The sequence below is a fragment of the Mesocricetus auratus genome, unplaced genomic scaffold (genome assembly GCF_017639785.1).
Source record: "Mesocricetus auratus isolate SY011 unplaced genomic scaffold, BCM_Maur_2.0 Super-Scaffold_6730, whole genome shotgun sequence".
Classification (NCBI taxonomy): Eukaryota; Metazoa; Chordata; class Mammalia; order Rodentia; family Cricetidae; genus Mesocricetus; species Mesocricetus auratus.
Genome location: NW_024429184.1, coordinates 11,153,524 through 11,174,606, shown reverse-complemented (window position 1 = coordinate 11,174,606; position 21,083 = coordinate 11,153,524). Strand labels below are relative to the sequence as shown.

At 43.2% G+C, this 21,083-nt stretch overlaps 1 protein-coding gene across 12 annotated transcripts in view; it reads left to right on the top strand.

The window, feature by feature from the left end:
* Invs (inversin) overlaps positions 1–21,083 on the top strand; it is a 139,873-nt gene that overhangs the window by 94,075 nt on the left and 24,715 nt on the right. For 10 of the 12 annotated variants that reach the window (XR_005874129.1, XM_040738495.1, XM_040738494.1 and 7 more), the window contains 7 exons: positions 127–307; positions 2,589–2,698; positions 6,582–6,753; positions 7,736–7,891; positions 8,304–8,533; positions 12,837–12,964; positions 18,225–18,437. Coding sequence is in view for 11 of the 12 variants with exons in the window: in XM_040738495.1 (XP_040594429.1) it covers positions 127–307; positions 2,589–2,698; positions 6,582–6,753; positions 7,736–7,891; positions 8,304–8,533; positions 12,837–12,964; positions 18,225–18,437 (1,190 nt within the window). In the remaining variant the exon portion in view is untranslated. The remainder of the gene's footprint in view (positions 1–126; positions 308–2,588; positions 2,699–6,581; positions 6,754–7,735; positions 7,892–8,303; positions 8,534–12,836; positions 12,965–18,224; positions 18,438–21,083) is intronic. The other 2 variants (XM_013119589.3, XM_013119596.3) reach the window with 1 other exon arrangement.

Genomic DNA, 21,083 nt, shown 5'->3' with positions numbered 1-21,083 from the left:
ATGCATCGTTTTATTTGTGCCCATAGGGAATGTGGAGGTTTGGTTTTAAGAAATAGTTAATGTGCATGTCACATACAATCTATTGAGGACCCCACATGTGTCTGAAGCCTCTGGCTCTGACAATAGGAAGCTGCCCCAACTGAGTCTCTGTTGAACTGGCAAGACTACGAGGGCCGCACGCCTCTTCACTTCGCAGTGGCCGACGGGAACCTGACGGTCGTGGACATCTTGACCTCCTACGAAAGCTGCAACATAACATCGTACGACAACTTATTTCGAACGCCACTTCACTGGGCAGCCTTACTAGGTATGTTCTGCTGTAAGTCAGAGGATCAATGGTAGGGATCAAAGTCCTGTGCCTCCACATCTCCTGTGGGCTCCTCCTCCTGTTTAAACATTTTCATAGCAGATTGATATGCTCGATTATTTCATAACCTGCCTCCTTCTGTTGCATGCTTTAAAAGTGATAATATAAGCTAATTCTCTATTAAATACTATACTGGTTTTTATTTCAACCTTATGTCATAAGTTTTTAGCTTTTATTATAAAGGAATGAAAATTCATTGGCAAGATGTGAATATAATGTAGCCTATCTTCACATTCTTGGCTATTATGTGGGCAAAGGAGAGCATTCATTTGATGCCTGTATTCAGTCCTTGATACTTGAATTTTTTCTTCATATCTACCTTGTAACCTTTCAGGGATCACTCTTTTAATGAGAGAGCAAGCACTTGTCTAATATGTATGGTTGTGTCAGATTGTTTGAAGGAGTACAAGGTGGGGATTTTTTCTTTTATGAAGTAGTTTAACCACGTATAGTCATTATTAAAAGCAATATCTTACTAATGTGGTATTATTAGCATTTCCAGGGTTTTCCTCATCTTTCCCTGCCCCCTGTTTCTTCCTTCTACCACACGCAGTACCCATGCTGTCTGTCGCCTCTCAGCCCTGGCCTGCCTGGGGTTTCAGGTGGCGATGTAGGTTCAGTTGTGGTGACTTTTCAGTTTCTCAAAGCCGTGCTTATCCGTGAGTCAGAGTAAACAGCAAGGCCTCCCCCACACGGGGCCAGCTGCGCCCTTTCTCCTCTGCACTCCTCTGATGTTTGCTAGCAGCCTGAGGGGCCACTCAGTTGTTAATGTCTTGGTCTTAGTGTTAAGTTGCACACCATCCATTTGAAATCGATTGTCATGCATGCATACAGCTTTTATGTCAGATTTGTAATTATTATTTAGACTTCCTTTCAAAGTGTGTTTCATCCCTTTTCTTTTTCCTCTAGAAAAAGAAATTTGTTTGTGCTTCACTAAATTCACTTCATTCTGTAACTTCTGACTTTATTACTCCTACTACATCGGTTCTCATTTCAATGTATCCCGTCTTCCTCCTATTTTTCTTTCTAACCTCATTTTATTTCCTTTTATTCCTCCCATCATCCTTTCCTGTCCTCCCTTTTGTTTCCTAGAGGCCATCTCTTTCTGAACTAAACTGAAGATGCCTAACAGTTTCTCGACTTTGCTCTGGGCCTTCTTGAGACCATCCCTAAGGTATGCTCCTTATCTTTCCAATGCCAGATCTCTTTCCTTGCCCTGTAGTATGTTATCCTCAAGTCTTCACTGAATGTTTCTCTCTGTTCCTCAACCGAAATGAGACGTGTTTAGATTGACACTCTTGCCCGGATTGTCATTGGGCCTGTATCTGGATTAGGAAGCCCCCATCTTAAACCACACGTGCGGAGGGAGCACAAGCCCAGGGTAGACCTCTTTTCCTGGCTTCCACCCAGCACAGCCTTGTTCAAAGGGCTCCTCCACCATGGCACCCTTGCCTTGCCTGGTGCCCACATGCTCTGTTAGAGAGAGGAAAGGCTTTCCCAGGCTTGGTAGCCCTCTGTGTTGTTATGCTGTGCTGTTGTGGTTGCTGAGACGAGATAACCAGAGGATGTCCTAGCCCTTTCTCGTAGTCCAGGCTGCTCTCAGATTTTCAGTCCTCCTACCTGAGCCGTGAAGTGCAGAGTTCACAGGCACTCACAGCCACAGGCAGCTTGTTAGTTCTTTGACACCATGTACAACTCCTCCTTCGTAGAAACCACTACAGACTATCAGCCCGCCACTGCTTCACAATACCTGCTCCCTCTTTTGTGGAATTTGAAATTACTGCCTTCATAGTAAAAGACTAGGGGAGAGACGCTGACAGGGTGGTTAGAAGGTCTCGGAGGCAGAAGAGGGTCATTTCAGTTAGTGCAGCTGAGCAGCAGCAGGGAACTGATGGTCAGTTCTGGTGGACCAGAAAGCAGAGCCTCGACATGATGGCAGAGAAGCCAAGAAGCCCAAGAGACAGCTCCCAAGGCCGGCACTCGCCACCACAGTGCTTTTCCTCTCATGAGGACCCTGTCTCCAGTGTCTGAGACCTCCCCGGCCTTCTGCTCTGTCACAGTGTGCGGGGAGAAGGCAGAAGAGGCTGCACTGAGAACTGTTCAGAGCCGTTTTAACGGCGCCTTGAATGCTAATGATTTTTTTCTTACCTTCCTTCTTTTAAATGGACTAAGAATGGACTCACCCCTTTGTGTGAGATAACTACCTTGTATCTGTTCTCAGGCCACGCACAGATTGTCCATCTCCTTTTAGAAAGAAACAAGTCTGGAACTATCCCTTCCGACAGCCAAGGAGCAACACCCTTGCACTATGCAGCTCAAAGTAACTTTGCTGTAAGTTATGATTCCCTTTTCTCTTAATAAATTTTTTATTTGAATATAATTGTAGATTCTTATGCAGTTACAAGAAATAATACTCCGTGATCCCTTGCCCCCTTCAATCAGCCTATACTAATGATAGGTGGATACAGTACTACAAACAAGAGGTTGACACTGAGCTGGTTCAAATTGTACTGTTTGATGGGCACACGTGTATCTGTGTTGATGGAGTGATTGCTTTTAACCATTGTTCACACTGCCAGCGCCACGATGCAGGTGATGGTCTGTGTTTTTATAAGGTTGTTGGCCACCTGGAAGTTTATGCAGCTTTATTTAAATACTTGGTATAATTTTTTGTGAATGTGCTCCTTCATTCTGTGATTTTTATAGCACTAGGGACATCATAGTGTTCAGAAACCCTGTAATTGTCCTAAAAGCAGTGCGGCAAGGCTTTGGAGCTGGAAAAACAAACTCCTGGAATCCCAACTGTGCAGATTGCTAGCTGTGTGACCTCACACAACTTTCTTACCCTCTCTGAGCTGTGTGACCTCACACAACTTTCTTACCCTCTCTGAGCTGTGTGACCTCACACAACTTCCTTACCCTCTCTGAGCTGTGTGACCTCACACAACTTTCTTACCCTCTCTGAGCTGTGTGACCTCACACAACTTTCTTACCCTCTCTGAGTCTTCACTTCTTCGTAGGTAATATGAGGATAACTATATGTCTTCCTTCAGGACTGCTGGAAAGATTAGAGTGAATTTATTGCAAGTGTCTACTGCACCTGGTGTGGAGCAGGTGTCTGCACAGACCTTATTCTGTGGAGTGTGTACAGATGAGAGCAGGTGTCCACACACAGGTTGCATTCTTACAATTTATGCTAATGATTATTAATTATGTACATCTGAGAAGGCCACAGTGTGAATTATTGTTTCTAGAAACCCTGAGCATTACCTTCCCTGGTCGTCCTTCATGGATCACAAAGTGTGTTCTTGTCCATTGTGTCTGGGATCTCTCTACAGCATGATGGTTCTCAGGCTGACACAGAAACATTAAGAGGCCACAGTTGATTTTCTGTCTTCATCATGGCTTAGGCCGTCATCAATAGTTCTGGCCTGGGAAGAGCCCAGTCCCCAATTATTGACCGCAGTGTTCTGCTGAATGTCTCATTTTCATTCCCTTCTGACTCTCTGAAGAAGCCAGTCTGACCCTGTCTTATCTGCTAGTGGCTCTATTTCCTTTCTTTTAATTAGGTCAGAAACTGATGGGTACCCTTTCTCTGTACATTGTGTGTCTGCTCTCGGGCTGGTCACAGGCTGTCTGTATACTTACAGTTGTTCCTTCTTGGCCTCCCTAAAACTTCACTCAGTGCACCACCTAGAGTTTTAGCAAACCTTTGTCTATTATTGTCTCGGAGAAGTAGTTCTTTCTTATCACAGACAGGAAAGTCATGTGACCCAAGCTGATGGAAATGAAAACTCAGTACATAACTCAACATACCCAGTGAGATGGGTCATGGCACTCTGCTTACAGGCTGAGAGATGAAATGCCCTGCCCTGATCTAGAACCAGATAGCAGACTCCAGCTTCAATACAGATAGCAGTAATTAAACAACATATCAGTGGGAGCAAAAGAAAATGAGGGCACATTACAGATGTTTGATTTACATGGTCTGCCGATTCCAGAGTTGATTTTAATGATTATGTACATTTTCTAAGCTCTATTTCAAGCCCACTGATTACTTTAGCCTCTGTTAACTCCACATAGGCTTGCTATTTTCTTTTTGAAAAACACTAAAAAGCAAACAGAATCAGGAAATATTTGTAAAATTAGGAAGCTGTGTCATGCCTTGGACAGATTGCTAGGATTTCCTGTTTTACTCCTGTCCCTATAGCTGCTGCCAGTATTCATGTGGACACAACCCTATGCTTCTTCCAGGGTAAAACAAGGACTAAATCCTTTAAAGTTATCCTTTTTATTATTGTATGTGGTGGGGGTTGTCTACCGGTATGTGGTGTACCACGTGGCTGCTGGTGCCCTTGGAGGGCAGAGGAGGGCATCAGATCGTGTAGGAGAGTTACTGATGGTCTCAAGCCTCAGTGAGGTGCTGGGAACTGGACCCAGCAGCTAGTGCTCTTGACCGCTGAGCTGGGAACTGGACCCAGCAGCTAGTGCTCTTGACCGCTGAGCTGTCTCGTCAGCCCCTGTTGTTTGTATGAAATATTTAGAGTCAGCTTCAGAAATTCCTTTCTGGAACTCTTCATATTCATTCAAGCAATAGTTTCTTGATCTTCCTAGAAAATTGAGTTTTAAAAAAGAGGTCATTTTCAACACAGGAATATTAACCCAAATACAAGGGCTGGGAGAGACGCTCAGCTACACAGCACTTAAACTTATGGAGAAACATAAGCAAGACCCTGGATCTGAACCCAGCGCAGAAAACTGCAGTAGTAACCCAAACTGCCAGGCACCATTAGAACTGACTGTTCAGGGTGCCCATTTTTCCATTATTCCAGGGGCAGGACCTTGAGTAAGGAATAACTAGTTAAATTTGTTCAAATGAATGGATGCTGTACTTCACAGTAACCTTTGATCATTAATCAACAAATGTATTGACCATTCCATTTGTGGTAATGTAATACACAGAAAGACCATCTGTTTGCCTTCTCTGGAGGCATGTGTGAATACATAGGTTTCTGTGGGTACAGTGTAAAATGAAAATGTTTAACTTAGTGTCGGTCTTGACAACAAATGCTTTTAAGTCTTCTAATTTTCATGTCTAACAGTGCCCTTAGAAATTTTAAAGCTTGGGGCCTGGAGAGATGGCTCAGAGGCTAAGAGTAGTGGCTGCTCTTCCAGAGGTCATGAGTTCAATTCCCAGCAACCACATGGTGGCTCCCAGCCATCAGTAATGAGATCTGGTGCCCTTCTGACTGCAGACAAGCATGTAGGTAGAACGCTGTATAAATAATAAATAAAATCTTTAAATAAAAAAGAAAGAAAGAAAGAAATTTTAAAGCTTGCCGGGCATTAGACTTGAGAGGCAGAGGCAGGCGGATCTCTGTGAGTTCAAGGCCAGCCTGGTCTACAGAGTGAGTTCCAGGACAGGTTCCAAGAGAAACCTGTATTTAAAAACCAAAAATAAAAAAGAAAAGAAAGAAAGAAATTTCAAAGCTTAATTAAAGAAACTCACTCTCCATTTTATTCTTCTCATGTTTTGATTTTTAATTATCTCTTGTTATTTGATAGTCTCACTCCTGATCAAATCTTCTTCCCAGTAACTTCCCTCCCTACTCCATGTGTTCTGTGTGCAGCACACTGGGTTGAAATAGGGTTTTCTGCATGCACGAGAGGTTATCTACTGGAGCATGGGCAATTTGCCATGGTTATACTAATGAAGAGAGTGACACTTGTTCCCCCAGTCACCACTGACTGTCAGTAGTCCCTCAGAGAGGGGCGGGGCCTCACAGGCCCTTCTCCCATCCTGACGAAATGTTGGCAGGCCCAGTCCTGCACTGGCAACCGCAGTTGCAGTGAATTCACACATGCGTCAGCCTTCGTTATGTCCAGAAGACACTACTGGGCAGCAGCCGTGCCCAACCTCTGGCTCTTTCTCCCTCTTCTTGGCCATCATGCCCTGGGGGAGGGGGTCATCATTCCCAAATTTAAGGATGTTGAGTGAGAAAGTCAGATAATGTACTTGAAGTGTTGCAGAAACTAAGAGTAATATACAAGGAATGAAGGTCCTAATTTTCTGTGGAAATTGAGGGTTTATTACTCACTAAAAGGCAGCAGGAGAAACCCTTGGCTTCTGCATGGGCTCACCTCCAGCAGGTGCTTTATTGCCAGGGGGAATGCACCCCACTGCCACAGTGTTTCAAATGAAGGTTTCTTACAGGAAACAGTTAAAGTGTTTTTAAAGCATCCTTCCGTGAAAGATGATTCCGACCTGGAAGGAAGAACATCCTTCATGTGGGCAGCAGGGAAAGGCAGTGATGACGTGCTCAGGACTATGCTGAGTTTAAAATCTGACATCGACATTAACATGGCCGACAAGTACGGAGGCACAGGTAGGAACTGGCACACGGGCTCCAAAGGCTTTATTTCTTCCAAGTATTATGGCTGAAATGAGTATCTCTACCAGGTGGACATCAGCATCTGGTTTATAGCTTGAGCTGTTGTACCTTAGACACAAAGAGAAACTTACTTTATCATTCACTTTCATCTAAAAAAAATGTGTGGAAACTATGCACAGTTGGGGCTCAGTGGATAAAGCCCTCGTCATGCGATCTTGAGGACCAGAAAAGGTGAGTGGACTTAGAGGCCCACCAGTAATTCCTGCGCATGGAAGGTGGAGACAAGGAAACCCAGAGAAAGCTGGTAGATAAAATGGTGACCTCCGGAGTCCGTGAGAGACCCTGCCTCAACATGCAAGTAGAGCACAGTCAAGGAAGACACCAGTGTCAACTCTGGTCCTCAGCACGTGAACACATGCATACTTATGCAAAAAACTGCATATTTAGTAGCTACTAACATTTCAAAATATGTTTTCAGTGATGCAGATATCTAAGTGTATTCTCAAATCTCATTTTGTATGCTCTTTTCTCAAGTTTGAGTAGCATGACTCCATACTGACAGTGCCATGCAAAAGAGAACTTTCCATAACTCTAGAACCTTCCCTGCTTCACGGCCTCCCATCAGTTCTTACCAGACCCTAGCTTTAATTTTTCTCTATTAAAAGAGCCTGTCACTGTGCATTGGTTACTAAGAGGCATGGTTTTTAGCATCCAGTGTGAACATGAAGTCTCTTCTTTGTCTGAAATCCCAATTGCAAGTCAAAATTTCCAGCACAACACTAAGTACAACCAGGCTTCACTATGCACACTCCTATGCATAGCAGCAGGCATATGTCCAGGGGTGGGAGGGCGGGGTTTGGATTGCATTTAGCCACAAGAAGAGGAAAATCCTAAGAGGAAGAAAGAAAAGTGTACTTAAAATGAAAAGGTAAAGCTATTTTGAAGGCGTATCAGTTGGTCCGGCTTCTTTTTTTAGCTTTACATGCTGCTGCACTTTCTGGCCATGTCAGCACCGTGAAGTTATTATTGGACAATGATGCTCAAGTAGATGCTACTGACGTCATGAAACATACTCCACTCTTCCGAGCCTGTGAGATGGGGCACAAAGATGTGATTCAGACACTTATTAAAGGTTAGTTGATACAGTGTATCTCTTAGGTCCTCCACCAAAGGTGGGTACTGTAGCACTCTTGGTGTGAAACATGGTCTCATTCACACACCAAGCCACAGGGCAGAAAGCTGAGGAGGAGCGCCCAAGTGGCACCTGAAAACTGCCTGTGCTTGTAGCTCACCTGTTGGTGAATATTTGATTTCAGAGTATCCACTTTGCCCCCAGACCTCCAGTTTCATTTACTGAAGAGAGTGAGTCCCAACCTCTCCAGAACTTAAGGGCTACTCTAAAGCTCTGCAGACAGAGTAGAACACATAGATGTATTGGGGAGAAAACAGCTTACAGAGGGCATTGTTATGTCTCTAAGCTTCTGTTCCTTCTGATGAATGCTGCTGTCTACGCTCGACGCTTTCACTGCTGTTTTGCTTTGTAGGCGGAGCAAGGGTAGATCTGGTTGACCAAGATGGACATTCACTTCTCCACTGGGCAGCCCTGGGGGGAAATGCCGATGTCTGCCAGATACTGATAGAAAATAAGATCAACCCAAATGTGCAGGATTATGCAGGAAGGACGCCTCTGCAGTGTGCTGCATACGGAGGGTACATCACCTGCATGGCTGTGCTCATGGAAAACAACGCGGATCCCAACATCCAAGACAAAGAGGTAGAAACTCGGGCTCTCTGTGCTGCCAGCTCCATGGGGAAGACTTTTCTTCTTTGTTGTGAATCAAGCAGAGCAGTTTATCACTTGGAGAGAGATGGCTTTCATTTGTCAATGTTCTCTTCTAGTGCTCATCTGTATCTGTATTACTTAACATGCATATAGACTAGGAATAATTTTTAAAACATTTATAAAATATATGTATATATGTACATATATAATCTTACAAACCACCTTTTGTTTACTTAATATTAGCACCAGCATTTTCCCAGCTGATATAAAATCTTTTTCATAATCATAACTGCTTAATATCCTAAAGTGCCAAGAACTTTCTATCCAGCGATAGTTCTTTCAACCCTCACAGTGATCCTATAAAGTTGTTACTGTCCTACCCTACTCCACAACTGAAGAAACTGGAACTCGGGTAACTTCAGCAATTCCCTGCAGTGATAGCATTTGAGAGTAGGGAGCCCTTAACCCAAACTCAAGAGTTCAGTGATTAACTCCCATACCAGGACACTTCCTCTCTTGCCAGAATCATCTTCATGAGTTTATCTTTCATATGGATTAGTCCCTTAGAATAATCCTTCTAAGGAGTTTATTGAATCAAAGTAACAAGTGCTATACAGTATGAACAGGGGTGTGTGTGTGTGTGTGTGTGTGTGTGTGTGTGTGTGTGTGTGCATGCACTGTCAGAATCCTAAGATGGGATTTAATCCACACTTCCTCCTCTATGCAGTAAGTAAAGTTTCTCTCAGTTTACCTAGCACTTGGAGAGATGGCTGAACTCTTAAAAAACTAGCATAAGTCATGTTTTCCAAGTCAGAAAACAGATTCTCTATTAACCACTCAGGAAGTTTCTACCAAGATTGTTATTATTAAGAATAACATAATGAGGAGCTGGCAGGATGGCTGGCTCCCGAAGCTGTCTGCTGACCATGTGCATGGTGGAACACATGCTAAGTAAGTAAATATATCAATTAGTAAGTACTTTTAAAGTTAAAAGCACCATAAGGAAAAATATGCAAACTGTGGTCCTTGTCCCAATATTAGTAGGACTATATATCTTATAATTTAGCATATCTTTTTTTGCCAAGTGGGCAGTTTATTACATACTTACATTAAGCAACTTTCTAGTTCTGTTCAGTTTTATATGTAGCATTGTGGAATCATCTGTTTAGAACTGTTGAGGGTCTCTCAGATGGTTCTGAATAGAATTGGTCATACAGGCAATCTTGAACTCATTTTGGCTTCTGACCCAGTTTCCAATACTTCACCATTGCATGAGACTATTTCTGGTTGCTAAGAATTTCTAAAATCATAGTGAAATTTGTGTGAAGTACTCTCTGCGCATTTACCAACAAAGTCCCATCTGTCTCTTCTCTTTTCTGTTGATAGAGTGGATTGTGTCGACTGAATGTTGTTCTGTTGTTAATCCTGCCTTACACTTGAAGAGTAACCCTTGCTTACAGTAATAGTATTACTATTATATGTGGGTGGAATTTACTTATGTTCATGCTATTTGCTAGATTGTACATTATTTGGGGAGTCTATCATTAATTTTCCAAGTACCTGGATATCTCCTTATTTCTCAACCTTAATTTAATAGATTAGTTACCTATTGCTCCTGTGATAAATTAGCAAAAACATCCAACACAAATTAATTATGTCACTGTTCCACACCAGTCTCACTGGACTAGAAACCAGAGTACAACAGGGTTGCCTTGTTTTGGAGGACTTTGGGAGAAGTGTTGTTTTTTTATTTTTTTTTCAGAATTTAAAGGCTGCTTAAGTCATGGGCATACTCCTCCACCTCAGAGCTGGCAAGGGCTGGCTGAGTCACTGACACCAACCCCCAGCCCTGTGTCCCTCAGAAAGCCCCCTGTGAGTACAGCAGACCCACTCAGATAGTCAAGAGTGATCTGCCCCTCCCTATCAGGACAGCTGTTTTTCCATGTGGCATCACAAGTCAACGTTCTAGAAGTTACGATGTAGACATCTTCACAGGGAAGGGTGTTATTCTTTTGAGACTTCATGGTCCAGCATATGGCTGACTCTGGTAAATGCTGCATATATAATTGAGAAGAATTCTAATCTGTCATTGTTTAATGCAGTGTTTATGTCTAAATACCAGTCTTCAGGTTGTGTTACTTACATCTTCTATATCATTAGTGTTCTGTTACATGTTTCTAACATCAGCCATTACAAAATAAGGCAACTTACTGGGCAGTAGTGGTACGTACCTTTTAATCTCAGCACTTGGGAGGCAGAGGCAGGCGGATCTCTGTGAGTTCAAGGTCAGCCTGGACTACAAAGCAAGTACCAGGACACCCAGGACTGTCACACAGAGAAACCCTATCTCAGACAAAAAAACCAAATAAATAAATAAAATAAAGCAACTTAAAATCTATCACTATAAAAATGAATATATATAAATGTTTTAATATTTTCCAAATTTATCATTATGATTCTGGCTTTAATTCCCTTTAATTCAGTCCATTTGATATATTAGAAGCTGTGTTAGCTGTGTACATATATGGTATTGTGATAGCTCCCCCACTGACTCCTTCAGCATTATAAATACCTTTTCCCTTCTGCAATGCTTCATGCCTTCTTTAGCTTTCCTTTTCTACATGTAATTATTTATGTGTGTCTGCATATGCATATGCATGTGCACGCACGCACACACATGCATACACACACGCATTGCACACACAAAAGCACGCTCGCACGCACGCCTGGTCGTGTCAGTTGTTTTCCCACCATGGTCTTTGGATCAGACTCCTGTCATGAAGCTTGGTGGCAAGTATCCTTTCATGACATTGAAAATCTTAAATACATGCCATTTGTGCTTTTTATTAATTAATTATTTTCCCAACTCAATCACATTTTCTCTTCCCTCCCTCCTCTCCTCCCAGTCTCTTCCCACAACCTCTTCTCTCCCCACCTTCTCTTCAAAATAGGGCAGACCTCGTGTGTGTGTGTGTGTGTCTGTGTGTGTCTGTGTGTGTGTGTGTCTCTGTGTCTGTGTGTCTCTGTGTCTGTGTGTGTGTGTGTGTGTGTGTGTGTGTGTGTGTGTAAGATCAGCCAGCCATGCATATCACATTGCACTAAGACTAGGCACCTCCTCTCCTATTAAGGCTGAATGAGGCAGCCCAGTAAGAGGGAAGGATCCAGAAAGCAGGGAACAAAGTCAGAGACGGCCCCCGTTCCTGCTGTTAGGAGTCCCACAAGAAGACCAAATGCACAATTGTGGCGTCTGTGCAGAGGACCAAGTCAGTCTCGTGCAAGTTCTCTAGTTGGTGGTTCAGCTCTGTGAGCCCCTATGAGCTCCAGTTAGTTGATTCTGTGGGTTTTCTTGTGGTGCCCTTGGCCCCTCTGCTTCCCACAATCCTTCCTCCCTCTCTTCCACAGGATTCCCCAAAGTCTGCCTAATGTTTGACTGTGGGTCTCTGAATCTGTGTCTATCAGTTGCTGGGTAGACACTCTCTGATGGCAATTGGTCTGGGCAATCATATATGAGTATAGCAGAATATAGTTAGGAATCATCTCATTGACTTTCTGCAGAACAGATAGAACAAAACTAAAATATATACATGTGAGATTGATTAGAGTGGCTTATAGGCTGTGGTCCGACAGTGCTGTCTACTGACAGAAAATCTCAGAATCCAGTAGTTGTTTGGTCTACAAGGCTGGGTGTCTTATTTGGTCCTCAGTATACGCCAGAATTCTGAAGAAGCAGGCTCTAATCCCGTTGAAGGAATGAACTTTCCAGTACAAGTGAAGGCAGGCAGACACAGAGAACATGTCCTTTACACAGGCTGCCAGCAGAAGCTATGCCCAGGGTTAAGGTGGGTCTTCCCGCCTCCAAAGATCTGGGCTTAGGGTAGAGGGCTTCCATTCCAAATGATTTAATTAAGAAGAATCCCTCACAGGTATTCCTAGCCACTTGTGTTTAAGTTAATACCAGTTGTAGTAGAGCAAGCAACCAAGAATAGCTGTCCCACCATTTATCTTATTGAATTTGACTCCAATCGGGTTTGCCTCCTGTTTTCTTGTAGTGAAAGTCAGAGTTTGCATTCCTGGTTGGAATACTCCTTGATCAATTTTGAATCCTCCTCAGGTCTCACCTTGGACAGTGCATGATGCCCTTTGACGAATGTGTTAATTAGGATCACTTTGGTTAAAACACATCTGTTTTCTCTAACATATACTTCATAGTATCCCTTCTGTATTATTGATCAGCCTGAGGGGTAATTGTTTCTTCTGAGTCATTGTGTGTCTGAAATTGCTTACTCCAGTACAGCTGATTTGTTCATACTTGCAGGGACGAACAGCTTTGCACTGGTCCTGTAATAATGGCTACCTTGATGCAATTAAATTACTGCTAGATTTTGCTGCTTTCCCTAATCAGATGGAGACCAACGAGGAGAGGTAAGCCATTGACTGAGAAGGGGAGTGAGTATAGTGTTGTTCGTCTTACACCCTTTCTTTCAGATGAAGAAAAATGTCTCAGGTTGACATACTGGTTTAGAAATAGTAAGTGTACTCATGAGGACACACTGTGCCAAGCAATCCTGAGCCTGAGGAAAGAGCCACATTTCCACGCGTGTTCTCTTAGAACCATGCACTTTTGCGCTTGCTCAAAACTTTGGGTACTACTTACGGCAGGTTCACATTTGCAGATTGGGAAAAGACCTTCTTCAAGCCTGTGCCTAACATATGACCAGTGAAATCCTGAATAACCAGGCCCAGGAATTCATATAGTCCGGCAGAATGAGTTACATATTCAAGTTGTTTCTGTCAGTGGCGAGGATGTTATTAGTTAGTGGACAAGAGGCTGCCATCATGTGTCTGAAAACATGGAGAAGCTGAGATGACACTGAACCCCTGTAAATATCTATAACAATATCGCCCCTGAACCCCTGTAAATATCTAAACAATGTCGCCCCTGAACCCCTGTAAATATCTATAACAATATCGTCTTCCTGAATAATATGATTCACAGAGACACGCTAGGGTTGCCACTAAGGACTCTGGCCCAACAAAGAAGCTCAGACATGGTGGGAGTGTAGCTCGGTTTGTCCTGCCTGCTACCATGTGCTCAGCTCTGGGTTCTGTCCCCAGCATGGGTAGAAAAAGGACCAGATGCAAAGGGAAGTCTATGCCGCAGAGATTCTGTGGACCTTGCCATGGGAAGACTCTAGTAAATTGCAGGTAGTGACCAACTTTATGATCAGGCTTCCCAGCATCTTCCAGAGCCTTTCGTTGTTAGCAAGAAAACTGAAGGTGCCTCTCTTTAAGTTCCAAATGAAAAACAGAAAGGAGAGATAGGAATTTCCCAAACTTCTTTAAAGAACCTTGGGCCAGAAAGATGGCTCAGCAGGTAAAAACACTTAGCGCACAAGTCTAACGGCCTAAGAGCAGTGTCCAGACCCATGGTAGAAATCTAACAGCCTGAGAGCAGTGTCCAGACCGTGGTAGAAATCTAACGGCCTGAGAGCAGTGTCCAGACCATGGTAGAAATCTAACAGCCTGAGAGCAGTGTCCAGACCATGGTAGAAATCTAACAGCCTGAGAGCAGTGTCCAGACCGTGGTAGAAATCTAACGGCCTGAGAGCAGTGTCCAGACCATGGTAGAAATCTAACAGCCTGAGAGCAGTGTCCAGACCATGGTAGAAATCTAATGGCCTGAGAGCAGTGTCCAGACCCGTGGTAGGAGGGGAGAGCCAGGCCCTGAAAGCTGTTCTCTGACCCCGCTGTGCCGTGGTGCTTGCTCACCCACATTCACACGCATGCATATGCAGAGCGCAGCACCAATCAGTTAATTAAAAAGACGTTTCTTATTTCCTAAAGCCAGTCACAAATCTACTAGTGTCCGTGACGTTTAGAAGTGATTAAAAAGGAGAATTTACTCTCACCGTGTTTATTTCCTAGCTGCTCTCTTTGTAAAGAAACGATGAAATGTGTACCGGAGAGAGTGGCTGTACCACAGCCTGTCCCCGTGTTCCCCGGCCGTGCTCCTTGATGGACACGTGTCAGAAGCCGGCACTGCAGCTTGTGTTTATTGACATTCTGCTGAACTCGTCAGCCCATTCCCATGTGGCAGGTCCAATTGTATGTTATCTCTTCTCGGTGTCTACGTTGTTTCTTGGCCGGTTACCATCAGTGTGGTGCTAATTTCTACTTCTTGTGCATAGACACTAACCAAGTGATGTACCCCAAATAGACATCATTTCTGCCAACCTCTGCTGTCTCTCGGTCGATAGCCATCTGACAGCCACTCTCTCATGTCAATGGGAATATTCACAATGCCTGAATGTTGAACTTGGGATAGAATGATAATAACAGCACCATGTCCAGTTGATTAAACAGTGGATGTAAACTTTAATCTTCAAACCTGGCCAGATATTTAGATTGTGTCTCTATAGCTAAGATAGATTTGATTAAAATTCTGATTTGTACAAGTCAATGATTAAAAGAAGACATGTTTGAGACGGTTGAGGAATTATATATTATATTTTACTAAGAAATTCCTGTAATTTTGTTGGCATAATGCTCTTTGTGGCTGTGCCTATATGATGTGTAGATGAATTCTGAGACACATAGAGATGAACTAATATGACTCCACAATTTGCCTTAAAATACTTAAGCAAAAATTAAAAGAAAAAATTGAAACAAGGTAACATGGCAAAAAAAAAACACAAAACTTTCTGGTTCTTAAGTTTGGGTTTTGAGAGTATGGAGAATTGTTATATTATTTCTCAACATTTTACACTTGAAATATCTCATAATGAAAATATATTTTTTCATAATAAAAATATTTAAGATATTAAGTTTCAATACAGAGACAGCCTAAGAGATCTGTGTCTCCCCCTCCTTTTTTTCCTTGTTTAAGAATAAGGAAACAAACTCAGAGAAGTTACTTGACTGCCCAGGGTCACACAGGTTCCTCATTCCCAGTCCAGATGTTTTGTGATAAATACTACATATTAGTACTTACAGAAAAATTGTTGGGCTTGCTAAATATACATGTTCTATGCATATTGATCTCACAAGAAGCTCTGTTCTATTGGAATACATTCAGTAGTTGATAGAAGAGGAGATTTTACCAAACTGGTTGCATAATTTCTGTAAGTTGCTTAACTCTCCTGGGTCTCTATTTATGAATGAAAATGTTGCATTTATGACTTGTAAAGGTTCATTCGAGTTACTGCCCCATGTTCGGTGGCTCTCTGATAATCTCTTTATTAGATTATCACATGTACAGTCAGGAGAGATTCTTACATCTTCTGACTTTATAATATCTATTTATAAATACCATGTGAGGCTACTTACTTATGAACCTCTATTTCCCAAACACCAGTGGCAAAGTAAGGCATTCTGAAATGACCAGATCTTTTCTTCAGCTGTTGAGGGTTCAGTAAAGAAGCCATACATGAGTCTGTGATTCACCCAGTGCAGGCTCTGAATTAAGTTCACTTCCTAAAGCAGCCACCCCACCCTTATTCTGAAAACCTCTTCCTTTTATGCCATACTGTAACATTAGGTAAATTTTGAAGAGAGATTTTCTTTTTGGTAGTCAATATGTGATTTTCTGAGTATAATCTTGCATCCCTATAACCTTATCCTTTTTCCCACTAAGTTAGCTCATGTTTTATGATTGTGTTGACTACCCCAGTCACCCTGTGGACTTGGCCTCAGTGTGCAGTTGTCACTAGGTAAATATGAGCTTGGGTCCTATGGCAGTGTTTATGGCAGGCTACTGCAGGATCATAAAGGCTGCTGCAGTGTGGATCCTGAGCAGCAGCTGACATGCAGGGACTGCGCGTGTGTGCTGCACACAGGTTAAGTCCCTGTCCATTCACCATCCACAACAGAGGAGGACAGCTGAGCCCCCAAAAGATCAAGTCTGGTTAGAAGTGGCATTACTGTCATCATCAGGAGATTCCTTTACTTCAGTCTTTGCTCTTTTATTCCATCTCAAGTCTTAAAATAGCTATGGTTATGATGTGTTGCATCCTTTTATGCTGTGGAATATTAGTTCAGTGATGCAAAAATGTGTTGCACTCTCTTATGCTGCATTTGTTTAATTCTGTAAAGCTGTATTACTTCGCCTGTCTGAAACATCTGATTGGCCCAATAAAGAGCTCAATGGCCAATAGCTAGACAGGAGAGAGAAGTAGGTGGGGCTGGCAGACAGAAAGAATAAATACAAAGAGGAGGGAGGAGCAAGAAAAAAGGGAGGAGAGGAGGACTCCAGGGGCCAGCCACACAACCAGCCATGCAGTAAGAAGGGAAGAAAAACATAGAATAGAGGAAAGTAAAAGCTCAGAGGCAAAAGGTAGATGGGATGATGATTTAAGTTTTTAAAAAAACTGGCTAGAAATAAGCCAAGCTTTATAGGGCCAGGCATTCATAAATAAGAATAAGTCTCCATATATTTATTTGGGAGCTGGGTAGCAGGCCCACAAAGAGTAAAAAAACAACCAGCTGCAATGTATCATTTAAACAATATATTCATTTTTTGTCTCTTTTTTTTTTTTTTTTTGGTTTTACGAGACAGGGTTTCTCTGTTTTGGAGGCTGTTGGTCCAGCCTGACCTCGAACACACAGAGATCCGCCTGCCTCTGCCTCCCGAGTGCTGGGATTAAAGGCGTGCGCCACCAACGCCCGGCTCATTTTTTGTCTCTTTTAAGTGATGGTTTCCCTGTAATTTTTTGTTAGTCACGTTTACTGGTCTTTTATGATTATTACGTTTCCTGTCACTTTTTTAGAAAGGACTTCCTGTTTCCTGCTAGAGTCTCCTTCAGTCTCCCACGGATCTTCCAGTACCTACATAGTTTCCAGTGTGTAGATCTTTGCTCCATCTGCACTGTTTTGGTTTTTAAAGCAATACACAAGTCTCCTTAGATGAGTGTAGTTACACATACCTTTCATGGCTGTATAGAGAAACCTGTCTCAAAAACAAGCAAACAAAAAAGTCTCTTTTACTCAAGTGACAACCGGGTTTCACCAACACCATTAATTAACTATCCAGCTCACCTGCAGTGACTTGCAGGGGCCCTCTGTATCATGGAGTCAGTATCCCCTGTCTGGAAATAGACTTCTTTTCATAAGCACTAATTGTCAGTAATTATAGAAAAATAATCCGGAGAATTTTTTCAAACAGAAGGAGGGAATCACTTGGCACATGGGAGAAAGGGAAGTAGTCATGTGTTCGCATAGCCCCTAGCTCAGTGGTTCTCAACCCCTTTCATAGGGGTGACATATCAGATATCCTAGAAATCATATCTCTATATTACAGCTCATAACAGTAGCAGAGTTACACTATGAAGTAGCAATGAAGTGATTGTATGTTGAAGGGGTCACACAACATGAGGAACTGTGTTAGGAGTTGATTGTATGTTGAAGGGGTCACACAACATGAGGAACTGTGTTAAGGAGTCGCAGCACTGGAAAGGTTGAGAGCCGCTGCTCTAGCGTGTGAACCAGCTCCCAGAGCTCAGCCACACAAAGGTGAGCCTGCAGCCTCTTGTTTTCTTTCTCCCTAGAGAAGAAAGAGGAGCAGACTAGAAAGCTTTGCCCGGGAAATAGCCCATGGTAGAATGAGTGTCGTTCTGCTAGGTGCTAACACGGTTTCACTGTGCCTTGAACCGCAGTCCATTCAAAAGCACTCTTCCTCTCGCTCCAGGTATACGCCCCTTGACTATGCATTGCTTGGTGAGCGCCATGAGGTGATCCAATTCATGCTGGAACATGGTGCCCTGTCTATCGCAGCTATACAAGACATTGCTGCCTTCAAAATCCAAGCTGTCTACAAAGGCTACAAGGTCAGAAAGGCCTTCCGAGACCGGAAGAACCTCCTCATGAAGCATGAACAGCTGAGAAAAGACGCTGCAGCTAAGTAAGTGTGAGCCACTCAGGTCGCTCTCAGCTGGGAAGGGAATCTGGGATTACACTCAGGCAGTCATGTTTGAGCGTCAAGGACTTTACCAACTGACCCGTCTCCCCAGACCTCGTCTTGTTTTATTGAAAGAAACTAATGTCTAGCCAACTTTTGCTCAATGAATGTGAGTCTAGTTTTGATTTAACTAATGCAACCACATGTGTAAATACCTGGTTCTTCTTCCCCATTTCCTGACAAACCTGTATAAATACAGTCATCCCGTGTGCATGTGGGGGTGCGGGCATGGAGTCAGGATGTCCTTGAGATGCCAAGATCAGTGGGTGTCCAAAGTCCTTACATAAAATGACCTACACCCACCCCCTGTGCATGTGAAGCCAGCAATAGATTACCTACAATGCCTAGCGTAGTATGAACGCCATATGAATCACTGTCATAAAATATTATTCAGGGAAAAATGAAAAGTAGAAAAGTGTCACAATGCTCAACACAGATGGTAATTTTTTCTGAAAATCTCCAATCTGTAATTGGTTGATAACTGTTACAGAAGTGTTCTAAATATCTGAAACTTTTATAGCAAATACCTCGCCAATGGAGCTGTAGATGAGTGTTCCTGAAGGCTACCCTGGCTGTATCTTGAGTGTCACCAAGTCTTGAGTCCCCAGCTCTTGAGTTTTCTGTTTTCCACACAATGAAGTCTGAGTGTGACAAAGAACCATTAACAAATCACAGAATAAGATACTTGGAAACAAATGAAAGGACACTGTGTACTAGAATGCTAGCCATAATGTCAGCCCCCACAGGAAAGGTGGCAGGAAGCTCACCCTTTACTGTGACTCTGAAGACACTGAAGTAGTTGGTGTCCTACTTCGGGTCACGATTGCTGTGATGAACGCCATGACCACGGCTACTTGGGGAGGACAGGGCTCACTTGGCCACGCTTCCACATCACAGTCCATCATCAAAGGACGGCAGGACTCAAGCAAGGCAGGACCTGGAGGCAGAGATTGACAGAGTCCTCAGAGGGTGCTGCTTCCTGGCTTGCTCGGTCCACAGGCTGGTTGTCTGAGCTGCTCTTCAGTGGACACTGGAATCCCAAGCGCAGGTTGTGATTGCAGTGAAGGAATGGACTTGCCAGCAAGTCAAGGACCAGCAGGCAAAGAGCAAAAGCATCCTTCTCCCATGTCCCCATAGAGGCTTCCAGCAGAAGGTGTGGCCCAGATTAGATCTGCATTAAAAGCATATCTTTTCCCAGCTCAAAAGATCTAGATTAAGGACCCAGATTAGAAGTAGATCTTTGAAGCTTCTAGATTAGAAGTAGATTTTCCTACTTCAAATTAAGCAAAAACCCCTCACAGGTGTGCCCTCCATTTGGGGTTTTAGTTCTGGATGTACTCAAGTTGTCAACCAAGTACAAACATCACAGTTGGTATCCCAGGAAACAGCATATCACACTCTTTTTTTAGTTTATGCATGTATGTATATACATGTATATATGTGTTCTTATATGCATATACACACCGTGAGTGGAAGCCTGAGAACAGCCTTGTGTGTCAATGTTGGGAACACTGCTCACAACCTTTGAGGTAGGTTTCTCAGTGGTCTAGAGCTCACCAGTTAGGCTAGATTAGCTAGCTAGTGAACCTCGAGGACCCCTCAGTCTCCACACACTCTCAGCTGGGTTTCCAAGAGGGTGCTACCGTGTCTGGGTTTTTACATAGGTTCTGAGAACCTAAATTAGGACCTCATGTTTGCAAGGCAAACGCCCTACAAACTAAGCATCTTCAGCCCATCTCTCCCCCTTCCTAAGCATGTTCTCGTTATGTAGACCAGGCTGGTTTTCATTCAGCTCCTGACCCTTGTGCTCCAACCCCACGGAGTGGCAGGATGCACAGGTGTCCTCTCTCCCATCTTAGTAAGCCCGCCCTCATCCCGTCTGCCTAAGCCTCTCCACCTCTTTATGTTAACCTTCTTAAAAGTCCTTCAGGTGGTGACAGTGTAAGGAAACAGTACCCACGATGTCTTTCAACATGGGATGGAATAGTGTACCAGAGGGGCCACATTAATGGAAATGATTGTAAGACTCCCAGTGGATGCCTAACACCTTGGATATCACTGAAACCTGTACAGATATCCCCCCCCCGCCCCCGACTAAGATGCTATGACAGTGATGAATTCAGCAGTCAGAAATGATACCTTAAATTTTGATATTTCCCCATTACAAGTCTCTCATATCGCTGACCAACAGTACTGAACCACCACTACCACTCAGCCTCAGTCTTTTAAGAAATAGGCGATGCTGTATGATGCCCCATGTCACTAAACTATGACGTTCACTAGATATTTGATAGTAGCATGAGCTACCCAAAATGTAACACTGTTATGAGCTGAGCAGTTTCTGGACATGCTGCTTTTTCTTGTTCATACATGCCCATGATAAAGTGCTTCTGACATTTTAGGCTCAGTAAGACAGAAATACAATAGAACCACCCAACAATAGAGCATAAAGAAAGTTACAAGAATCTGGTCTCTCTCTAAATATCCTATGCACTTTTTGAAACCTTCGTTAAAAAGAAGCAGGTCTGAATTCTTGGCATTTCTGCCCCTTTGCTTCAGAGATGTTCTTACTCATGAAGGTGACTTAAG